At 45.5% G+C, this 11,634-nt stretch overlaps 1 protein-coding gene across 3 annotated transcripts; it reads right to left on the bottom strand.

Annotated features, from left to right (window-relative positions):
• Positions 1-848: 848 nt before the first annotated feature.
• Positions 849-11,578, bottom strand: LOC118310641 (ankyrin repeat domain-containing protein 33B-like). Of its 3 annotated transcripts, XM_047331928.1 has the most exons (6): positions 10,172-11,574; positions 8,588-9,417; positions 7,034-7,163; positions 2,753-2,893; positions 2,432-2,595; positions 849-2,316 (listed from the first exon to the last, which is right to left on the bottom strand). In XM_047331928.1, exons 2-6 carry the CDS (start codon positions 9,071-9,073, stop codon positions 1,666-1,668), a joined length of 1,572 nt encoding a protein of 523 aa, XP_047187884.1. In that variant the 5' UTR covers positions 9,074-9,417; positions 10,172-11,574; the 3' UTR covers positions 849-1,665. The 3 variants fall into 3 exon arrangements, with proteins under 3 accessions (XP_047187884.1, XP_035489636.1, XP_035489635.1); XM_035633743.2 differs by having other exon boundaries at positions 849-2,239; positions 8,588-11,578; XM_035633742.2 differs by having other exon boundaries at positions 8,588-11,574.
• Between the last annotated feature and the right edge of the window lie 56 nt (positions 11,579-11,634).

Below are 11,634 nucleotides of genomic sequence, written 5' to 3'. Positions count from 1 at the left end.
CTCACGTGATTATTCAGGAAGTCAACAAGTCGCGGCTAAGCTGTTTATTTTTGGCTCTGCTTTTCAAATTCTCCACAAAGACCTCACAAAGCCCGCGTGAGCCGGCTCCTCTGGCTCGGCTCAGCTCAGCTCAGCTCAGCTCAGCTCAGAATAATCAAAATACGCAACTTCCCCTCCCTTTGCAAATACCTGTTGTGCCATGTATCAGTGCTATTTCTTGGCTTTTCTTCTGCGTGCTCAGCGATCCTTTCCCCCCGTGGCGATGTGCTGCAGCAGCCACTCGCAAATCTCCGTTCAGCCACCGTGTCTGAGCTCTTCTCTCCATCCTGCGGAAATCCCTCCGACTGGCTGTCACCTTCCTGCCTTTGTCAGCCCTTATTTCTGCCCCGTTAATATTCATCTCTGGCTAATTCCACTGTCTAATTCCACTCGATTCAGCCTTTTATCTGATGCGATTCGCCACACTTTTGCAGCGCCGTTTGGCCTCTTGTCTTGTTGCAGTTTATTTTTTTGGGGCTCTTTCTATATTCTAAAAACGTTCCTCAGTCATTAACCATGTCTCTTCAGAATTTACTTTCTATATACAGCTGAACTGCACAAGCAAGTGAGTAAATATAATTGCAGCCAGCTTATGTTTTCTATTAATGTTGTTCATTCGCATATTCGGCAAGTCGCAAATATTTTGGTACTGAACATATTGGGAAAATCTTCACAGACAACATATTTGTTTTGCAGTAAAGTACCTGATCTTAAAACATCCACTTGACGACTGCAAGTGAGTGCACTAGTGTGCAATGTTCACAGTGACTTCAGACATTCAATTATTTAAAAAAAACACACATCATCCCTTAACCAAAGCAATTTTTATTACACTTTTATTGCCCAAAACCCAACCAATGACACTGGTGCTGTTAATAAATGTAGCTCCTTATTAATTCAAAGTATATATTTCCTCTGAACTAATCCAGCCAGCACTTACATTTCCTACTGAGATGTGTTTGTCGTTGCAGGTTAGCTGTATGAAAATGTACGGAGACAAAGGGCTGCAGTCATCTCGGCCTTGCTCTCTGTTTGTTTTTTACACTTTTCATCATATTCCTATTCATTCCTATTTTTCAAAAAGGTTCAATGAAGATTTCAAGACATTTTGAACAACCGTACTTTAGAAACATTGGTATATTTCATCAAAGATGCTACATCAGGCCCATTAGGCCACAGGTTCCCGACTTCTTTTTTTTTTTGCAACCCAGACCATATCTATATTTATATGAGGGAAAAGTTCGAGGTCATCAGCACCAGAATAATCTTTGACAGCCTATAAAGTGGTAGAATGAATGTTTTTGCAGTCCACCGGATGTTCTGGCGTAGACGATCTGAAGAGCCCTTGATTTGAAACATACTGAGCCCACTACACTTTCTTTTGAACTTTACCAAATGTGGATTTGAATTCACCACGTATACATTGTCTGAGCACCTGTGTCTCCCGCACTGCATCAGTAGTACTGCTTTACAAATATGTGTGAACTCAAGTAGAAACAAGGCAACATATTTAACAATGGCGGCAATCTCAGCAAGCATTCATTCATTAATCTGAAAGTACTCAGACACTGCATTAAAAGACCAACCGGAGGGTTTCTCCTCACGCGCCCTCTCTCCCTTCTTTCCTCACCTCCTCCTTGTCAGAGGTAAGCGTCTTAGCCTCTCCTCCTCATCCCGCCTCCTCTCTATTCTCTTCATCTTGTAATTCCACTTGGGTATCTGCAGCTGGTTGTGATCACTGCTCCGCTTGAGCTTTTCTGGTAAAAAGCTCGGAGCCGGGGCTTTGCAGAGCCTCACTTTGGGCACCGTGACACCCGGCCGCACGCTGCTCCTCCTCAGCATGTGGAGCGGCAGGAGACTGGCTCGCCTGAAGGCCACGGTGGCCGCGTCCGTGAGCAGCTGGGGCTGGAGGCTGGCCCGCCGCTCCATCGCCTTGGGGATGAGGAGGACCCGCGAGTTCTGGAAAAATCTCTTGTAGTTGTTCAGTCTGTCTGGGCCCATGTGCTTCAGCTGGGCAATGCGTTGCCTCCTCAGAATCTCCTGCACGGCGTGGCGCCGCTTCCCGACGCAGGGCGGGCTGTCGGGGCACACTGTTCGGCAAGCCGTGGCAATGAACGGGCTGGAGATGCACGTGGTGATCTGGACCATGTGGTCGAGGACGCCATCGTCCATTGGGTTCACCCTGTTGTTGATGTAAAACCTATAAGGGCAGCAGGAGAGAAAGTTGATCAAACGCCTCCAGCAGGACTTTGGTGCTCGGGCCTGGTCCACCAGCTCCTGCACAAAAGTATCAAACATTGTGGTTTAAAGGAAACAACTTTTCTTTTTTTTTTTTTTAAAAGAACATAATTTGAATCAGTATAGAGACTGTTGTACTAATGGATGTATTAACCTCCAACATGGGCCACTCCAGGGAGAAGGAGTCACAGAACTGCTCAGCACAGGGCTTCACCATCAGCCGATGCATCATGTTGGCTGTCTCGTAGCGACCAGTGAAGAGAGCCCACTCCCTGGGAGTCAGACTGCGGCCGTTGTCCCGGGCCTGAATGTCACCTCCTGGAAACATGAAGATGTATAGATGACTCTAACAATAAGAACATGTCGTTTTCCAGAATTAAATGGAGAAAGGAGACACCTTAGTATAGTGAAATGTATTTATGTATGTATTTTGGGTTTTTTTTTTCTGTTAAAGAAGAAGTGAAGTTCTACACACCAGCGAGCATGAGAGCCCGGACACACTCCGCCCGGCCCTGCATGGCGGCCTTCATCAGAGCTGTGAAGCAGTGACAGTTCCTCCTGTCGACGTCCAGCCCGGGGAAGTAGCTCAGCAGATAGTTTAAGATGAACACATGACCTGCAGAGCAGAGGGACACGTGGACATGTCTCTACAGGGCACTGGTAGTGTAGGTAATGTATATATATATATATATGTACACATATACACATAAATCAATAAAACAAAACCTCCATCTCACTCCCAACGTTGTGAGAGAAACATATAGTCTGTGGAGATCCTGTTCATATGTGACTTTGTGGTACAGTTAAATTATATAATAATAATAATAATAATAAACTTTATTTCTATAGCACTTTTCTTAGCAAGGTTACAAAGTGCTTTTTAGAAAAACAGCGGATAAAAACGAAAAATGTTCGAATTTCTTGGTGCCTGTTAAAATTCGTGCGGCAGCGTTCGGCACCATTTGGAGTCGGTGAAGGGAGCTCGGTTTCACGGCAGTGGACGTGGTCTAAATGCAATGTTGGTCAGTCAGACGCCAAATTTGGTCCAGATTGGAATGAAATATATGCGCAGAGAAGTTATTGACTTAAATACAAAAGTCAAATAGGTCAAAAACACAAACTAGTGATTTGAAGGCAAAAATGTATTGGCAAAGCTAATTTTTTTTAAAGACAAAAGACAAAAGCAAACCAAGGTCATCGATTGAACCGTCCCCCTGTATTTGAAACGATCATTTAGTCAGCCACTCTGGGGATTGGATCAGTCCCTTCACTGTGACTGATGGGACTTGAAGACAAACTGCAGCTTTTTAACCACTTTCTTAAACATTCACAACTTGAGTTCCTGACTGACCCGACTTAGAGTAAATCCAGGCTAATGAAACAGTCTGAACGGATCCACTGGTATCTAACGGAGTGTATCAGTGATTCCTGGGGGGGAGGGCGTGGGCACAGATTGTCCCTCCTATCGTCGTTTCCTTGACCTCAATGGAAAACGCACGAGGTCAAGATAAGGGGTAAAGGAGGATTTAAAGGATTTAAAGCCAGCAGCGCTGCTCAGAGAATCCCACACCACTAACACTACGTAAATGATGGTGGATGTTATTGACGTGCGTCCGCCGTGGCGAGACTACACATTTCTGAAGCTGGACTACGAAATGCGCATCTCATAGGCGACTTGCTCCTGTGCGTTCTCAGCGGGTTGACTGAGGCAGGTTAAACATGGACAACACAGGTCGGACTTGAAATAAAAACAATAATACAGGCTACAATACAGAAAGGAAAAGGTCGTTGCAATGAGAATGTTTGCTTCCCCCGTATGGCATGGGATGGAAAATGCTTCCTAGGCAACGGTAACTTACATGATGACCTGCGTCCCTTCTGGGTCACATTCATACTCTTCTTTTTCTGCGTCTACTCCGGAGTGAATCGTTTACGTTCGTGCATGACGCTTCACGTTAAATATCCCTGCCGCAATGAACCGTGGGGCGTCTATTACTCCTTTCTTTTCGCATAGTGGGGTCCAGTGTACCCAACGCTAAATTTGACAATTCGACCGAACCCACAGCCTGACCTCCGTGCTGCCGTCCGGCAAGCGATACAGAAAAATATCCACCGCCGAACCACTAGACTTCGGAGTAGTTTCTTTCCTCGGGGCCGTGAGAACACTGGTCCTCCACCACACAATATTTTTTTTATGACTAGATTATCTATTCACTCATTTATATAACTTAAGTTTTTTTGTGAGTCGCATAAAGGGACTGCATCTGTAATTTCAGTGTACCGATGTTGTGTTGCACCATAAGAATTCAATTGAATCTGGAGCCGCAGCAGTAGAGCCTGACCCCTGTAACCCCAACCCCTGTCAAGATTTGATCAGCCTCGAGTAAAAAGCCGGGGGAAACTTTTCCTCCTCCTCATGATCACCACTTCTCTTGTGGACTCACAAGTCTTGGTCACTGTTCCCCTGAGGTGTCGCGGAGTCCTCTGTCGTGACAGGGGGATCAATACGTTTTTTAATGGAGCAGAAAATGAAGAGTAGTCTGCAGCCATTCATCACGGGCCGCAGTGAGTCATTCGTCATCGTTAGCAGATGAGAGGCCGGGCCGCCGCGTCTGATTCATGTGGCTGCATCGCTATGAAATTACCTTACCGATGGTACTGTCTAATGCCAGACAAATAACAGTGATTCTTGCAGGCACCAGACCTCATAATATGCCCAGAGCTTTAATTTGGACCTATTTTAACACGCAATTCCCGGCGAGAAAGTTTCTAACCTCTGTAAATTATGCAATTAAAGTAACAGTAGCGGTGGAGGGAAATGTAAACGCATGGAAGGTGCCTCGTTGGGAGAGACATTACAGAGATTAGCTGTTATAGATTATGAATAATATTGCCTCAAATAAAAAAGCCTATATGCTTATAATGGGTTTATAAATGCAGAAATTGTGACCCTGATGTGATATATGTTCATTTCAATCAGATGAAATAGTGGGGGCATCTTGAGTGATACTAGACAGATATTTGGTCTTATAACTTGTGCGTGGACAGACGTGTCCAAAGGACACACCGTGGTAAATGGAGGAGAAAGACGAGGAACTCAAACGCGGTGCGCTCTCTATCGTCTCTGAAGAATCTCTTTTAAGGATCCCCGTCAGAGTGAACATGTCGGCACGACTCTGTCTCACTCAGAGAGATTCTCCCGCAACAGATGATTCCATTAGCTTTGACTGAGCTGTTTCTTTGACCGCCGGTAAGAGAGATCAGGTGCGCAAAATGTAAATGGATGTAAATAGCTTTTCTGGTACAGGTCTATCAAAGTTTTTTCCGTTTCTATCAGAAAGGAGATTTTACTTGTGTTCATGCACAGCCTGAAATCGCAGTTACAGGGTCACACTTTGTTTAATTCCTCATCAATTGCAATTTTCTTTTGATTAAGGAAAAAACAGGAGTTTGTTGTTTCATATTTGTTGCTCAGATCATAGATTTTTTTTAATGATGACATTGTACTCGTCAAAGTAATTGCCGAAATCCCACAATAAAGTCAATGGGGCGGAAGCTCAAGCAGGTTCTAAAACCACCCGACAGTTTAGACTAAGATGTTTACCACGAAAATCCATCACAGACTTGATAGTTCAACCATGGCCTCGTATAATTGCCCTAATTTTGGTTTTACAGCCAAAGAGGCAGTTAAACTAGATGAATTGTCAGATAATTTGCAACCTGTATGACAGTCGGTCGGAGCACTTGTTGCCAAGTACACAGAGGTCAAACTGACTCACTAATGTCAGTGATGCTACACATCCTCCTTATGCTATGATCAGCTAACAATAGCCACATAAGATGTTATTTCTTCCGGTAGAGATGTCACTGTGAATTCAGAGAAAAGACTTCCTTCGAAAGTTACACACAGTCTTGTGTTGAAAGGTTGATTTTATCAATCTGCGACATAATATGAACGTTTTGTTACATAACCAGATAAAGTGATGTGTCAAGACAAGAAAAGTCTCTAAGAAAATCAATTCATTTATAATTACCTATTCGGGCAAAGATTGCTAAACTCCAAAGGTCAACATTTTGTGAAAATACTTGCTTTAGTGCTCTGCTTGATACCACTGTGTGCGTGCGTGCTAAACTTGAAGCTACCACCAGCAGCCAGCTGAGATAGCAAAGCACGACTATAAGCTTGATTTTTCACCCAACAGAATTATCAACCTTCCACTTTAACTGTAAGGAAAAGTGTGGAGAAGCGTTTTATCCAAAATGTTGAACTATTCCTTTAACTACATTATAATGAGATAGAATGGAAATCTCCACCAAGTAAATGGACTGTATTTAAAAAGCACTTATCGAGCACTCATATCGCTTTTACAGAACAATTCACATTCACACACAGCGCTGCTGTTTACCACGCTTTTTCTGTCACGTGCATACACTCATACACTGCGGTCAGGGGCAATTTAGTTAAGGGTCTTGCCCAAGAATACAACGGCATGAGGACTAGGGGGAAGCTGGGATCGAACGGCTGACCTTCGGGTTTGTGGACGACCCACTCTACCTCCTGAGCCACTGTCTGCGTGTACCCTTTGTCTGCGTACACATTCTGAAAGAGGCAACTACTGAAGTAGCAGTGGTGGACCCTTGAATACACTAAGGTCATTTAGTATTAGGAAGTATTATTATGATTAATGTTTCTGATTCAAATTCCAAAGAATAACAGAGGTGGTCATTTCAAAGGCCCAAAGTTGGGTCACTGTACCTGCTTGTGCTGCCGTGATGAGAGCGGTGTTGCCTTCGTTATCCTGCCAGTTGACGTCCAGATACGGGCACTGAGAGAGGGCGAGGACCACATCCACGTAGCCGTGGTAACACGCCACTATCAGACCAGACTGAAACACACCAAAAAACAAAAGTGCCTGAGTTTCCCCTCTTCCTGCCTTTTTCTGTGATTGATTTTGGCTCTTAGAAACACCAATATGGCATTCTGGCTTCTTTTTTCTTTTTTTATAGATCCGAAACCATATTTCCCCTCAGGAGAAAAACCATTGCGGGGATTCTCACAAACAGAAATGGCGCCTGTCGGTCATCCTGCGTGCGAGCAAAGTGAAGGGCTGCTCGCGGAGGTCGCCAAACAGACAGTGACACTGTTGCGGCCTGTAAAATCAGGGCTCTAAACTAAATTGCTCCTGCTTGATTTACTCTTATTTAAATGGGTAATAACTGTTAGGGTTAGTGTTGGGATAACCAACACTAACCCCCCCCCCCCCCCCCCCCCCCCAGTTCCATAAGAGAAACACTGAAATCCTCACATGCTGACGTCAACAGCTCTGCCACTCTCTGAATGTAGACTTAAGATCCAGTTAAATTTCAATGAGACGTTTTTTTCCGACAGGTCTTCACCAGTGTCCTCAACAATCCTTGTGTCTGTTCCCGCTCTATTAGCATACTCTGACCCAGTGCTCAGCTCAGTGTCTTAGGGAGCCTGTTAACAGCTGAGCCCTGACGGCAAGGTTCTCCTCGAGACTGTCACTGCGCAGTTTGCCCTCTCCATCTGTCACCGGAGGCTTAGCCGACTGCTCTGAGCCCTCTTTCAAACTTTGACCTTCGGCGGCTCCCTGGAGCAGCTCCAGGATCACTTTAGCCTGACCACAAAACCTAACGTGATGGCCCGTCGGGAATCGTGTTTACTCAGGGGTCAAACCCGTCTCGTGCCCCATTGGACCTTTACGTCGCATATCAGAACACCCCTCTGTTGTTGGACTTGAAGTGTAATACGTCATAAATACTCCGATGCTGCAAGAACACGTCGGTTACACAGCTGTACATGAACTCCATGAATGATGGGAGACAACAATCATTGATGCTAAAATATTTCAACCTTTAGAGGATCGTGCCTCTGCCTGCATGTTCTGGCATGTTTTCTTAACTTAACTTTACATTTCTGCTGAATATTTTTTGCAAAAATTGAGTTTGTTCAAATGATTTTCATCAGATAAATCATTTACCCGATGAAGGTCAAGGTTTGTTACTAAAGTGAGTACAGGTGAACTGCCTAGCTGACTGACTCTGCTTAACTTGTATAATGTCAAGTAAAATCAGTGAGGGAGCCATGATCATATGTTTGTTTTACAGTAACAACATTTTTTAAGATAATTACTAAATTACAATGACATTGGCAAATGAATGGAAAACAACTGCTGCCTGTAAAGTACACCTTCAGAATTCACTCGAAAAAAGTCAACAGACACTTATAAATGTACATAACACTAACATATTAAATGTTAAATATTTTAAATTGCACTGAACCACCTACTCTTCTGTTCCTGTCCGTCTCTCTCACTTCCTCCTCGGTCACTCCTTGTCTGATCAAAATCTTGACAATGATGGCGTTGTTGTTGCAGCAGGCCTTGAAGAAGGAGATGGACTCGGGGCTCGGCGAGCGGTACAGGTCGGAGATGACCGAACTGTCCGGGGGATAGAAGGAGTCGTCCGAGGCGATGCTGTGGGTGTCCGAGTGATCCGGCAGGGCCTCAAAGTCCAGCTCCTCGAATTCTTGGTAGATATCGTCCTCATCCTCCCAATAGTTGCGCGTGTAGTCGAGTTCGGCCTTCCCAAGATCGTCCTCTTCTGATACCTCAACCTCATCCCCGTCCCCGTCAACCTCAGTGACGGACATGACAGGCGTATCCATGGCCAATTTCTTGTTCCTGAACACAATCTGGCAGAATCCAGCTCCCCCAGCCACTCCATTCTCTCGAACCTGTGAACCTTCACCTTGTTCCGCCGTTGTCAACACCATTTAAAGCCTCCCCCACACACTTAGGAATTCTTGTGGGGTGCCAGGACGACTCTAGGAGGACCTAGAGTTTATGTGCACTGGCCCGCTGCAATACAGTGTCTCATCCCACCCGACGGTGAATCCTGCCAGGCCCTTCCCTTCAGTCCTGTTTCGTCTCTGTCAGGTTCCCCAAGAGACAAGGGGTCACCAGAGATTACAGCGGAGGCATGAGATCATTGTCCTTATTGCCCGTCGAGTAAATCTTCATCTCGCCATTGACGTTACAAATCCCCAGACACGTCCACAAGACAATATCACCAAGCAAGGTTTCAATCATATAGCTGGTCTGAAGTCGTCAGTCTGTACTAATGAAGGGACAGAAGAGAGTCAATATTAATAAAATGCCACACATATTCCTCCTTAATGAGTTCTTCGGCATCACATTTTCAATGCAATCGGGTTCGGTAAGCCCCAGAGAATCCATGATTTACGAACTGCAGTCAAGTCTACGAGTCTTCAGAAAGGTTGCATCGTGCAATTACGGCGCCGGAACCCAGAGAGGCGGTTCGAATTCCTGAATCCTCGATTCGAAGTTGTCCCACGGAAAGCAGGGGAGCGGGCGGCCGTCTTGGTTGGAAGCAGTAACTAAACGCATGTTTCCCTGCCGAGGAACATTGGGCTTCCTTTGACGATCGCCGGCAAAGGGATGAGAGACATTCCCTTCAACTGACGCATGATAATCCCTTTAGTGGCTCTCTCTCTCTCTCTCTCTCTCTCTCTCCTTCTCTCTCTAGCTCTTCTGTTGCATGCCTCTAACCAGTGAGTGTCTTAACTTTTGGGGGGAAAAAAATCTTAATATCTGTAAATGTTTCACACGGGGGACAACAGAAGAATATGAGTGAGTGAAAGAGTGTTTTTTATTTTCACAAGACATTAAAATCACTAAACACACAGAATAGATAGACAAAAGAACCTTAATGCAAATGTTTCCTTCGGTAGCTTTCTAACAGTCATATCCTTATTAGGACAATCAATGTCATTAGTGCAACAGGTAAATCCCCCCCTCTGCCTTTATCCTCTGTCGCACTTAACACTGCCGCCTTAAATTGGATTTCTCACCCGTGTGACGTAATTCGTGTACCGGGTCCAGTGGAAGGACTGGGATCACCCTGGACCACGTTGAGTCCCAAGTCCCCTTGTGGTCCAGTCCAGGTCAACAAAGATGAGTCAGCCACGGAGATTCCCAGAGTCAGATGTGAGGCATGTGTGCCGCAGTGTAGACTGCAGCCTCCAAGATAAGCTCTGCTCTGCTGGGAGGACTCCTGACGGGTGTATTTCCAGACGGGACCTGGCCCATCTTTGTCCGAGTGTCGCTGCCGCACTCTGACGTCAGGTCCACGGCAGACCTGGCAAACCCATGGAGGACAAGGGGCTCGTTCATTCTGCCACGCAGATCAGGCACATGGCTCCAGACAAGGTCTCCATGTGCTCCTCTGTAAGGGAGGCTTTAACGAGAGGCTTTTTTTCTTTCTTCATGTTCTATTCTTTATTATCAGCTGTATCTGGCGGTCACTCTGCTCTCTCTTGTCCAGAGTCAGCTGTTACTTTTCTTCCACAGTGGACTTGGACTGGGCGGCAGAGCCTGAGGCTGCATCCTTGGCCTGAGAAACATTGCTCTTGGCATTTAGCCAGGTCCCCTAACCGGTTCCCCTGTCTCAAGTCCACTCTGTCCCTCAGCACGAGAGAGACCCTTCCTCTCTGATGCCAATCCACTCTATCAAAGTCCATGGCCCACTTTGCCGCGATGACCTCCAGATTCTTTGCCGATAATCCTGAGGAGCTGACACAGGCACTCCAGAGACGTCGCATCTGGGCCTCTTTAAGAGCTGTGCATGACAGCCAGGCTCAGAATCAATAGTTTAAAGAGCTCCCCCGATAAACCTGACGTCACTGAGCAAGCGACAGGAAGATCTGCCGTCATCCAGTTCTTCCCCTCAATCACGAGGGAAATCGCAATTACAGTGGGACAAAGATGTTTAACATGTGCCCTTTGTCAAGGTCAACATGAATTATTGGGAATGTTTTCTTACATTCTTTTTAATTTTTTTGTTTTGACCCGGCCTCCGAACTGATCCCAATCCAATGTAGCATGTAGGAATACGAGAAGAAGCCAGATCCATGGAGGCCCCCGCAGCCACAAAACCCACAGGACCCAAAGCATCTGCTAGCAATGTCCCAACACCCTGGAGGGTCCTGTGTGCATTCCCCGACGAGTCAAAGCTGTTTTGGGCTGCAAAAGGGGGACCTCCACAAAATTTGCCAGCTGGTCAAATTGTTTTTGCTGACACACTAAATAAAACTACAAAAAAAACAACAACAACAAAACAATAACAACACATAATGCAGTGAACAATGACCAGTGTGGAGACAAAATGAGCTCATGATTTGATTCAGAAAGTGGCAGGGAATTGGCAAAAAGCAAGAAATGAGAAAAGAAAAGAATAAAATCAGCACCCAGTCATTGATGCATCACTTACCTGTTGAGAGACAGTGGCACATATTGGCAAAGAGTTTGGCCCCAG

This window comes from Scophthalmus maximus, chromosome 5, assembly GCF_022379125.1.
Source record: "Scophthalmus maximus strain ysfricsl-2021 chromosome 5, ASM2237912v1, whole genome shotgun sequence".
Classification (NCBI taxonomy): Eukaryota; Metazoa; Chordata; class Actinopteri; order Pleuronectiformes; family Scophthalmidae; genus Scophthalmus; species Scophthalmus maximus.
This window is presented reverse-complemented; position numbering and strand designations above follow the sequence as displayed.

What these genes read in the sequence shown, in the direction of transcription:
- LOC118310641 (XM_035633742.2), bottom strand. Translation starts at nt 9,073, where the DNA reads ATGGTGTTGACAACGGCGGAACAAGGTGAAGGTTCACAGGTTCGAGAG. An exon ending in CATCACGGCAGCACAAGCAG is followed by an intron (nt 2,894 to 7,033) that starts GTACAGTGACCC and finishes TCTGCTCTGCAG; the next exon opens with GTCATGTGTTCATCTTAAAC. An exon ending in TGGAGTGGCCCATGTTGGAG is followed by an intron (nt 2,317 to 2,431) that starts GTTAATACATCC and finishes ACTTTTGTGCAG; the next exon opens with GAGCTGGTGGACCAGGCCCG.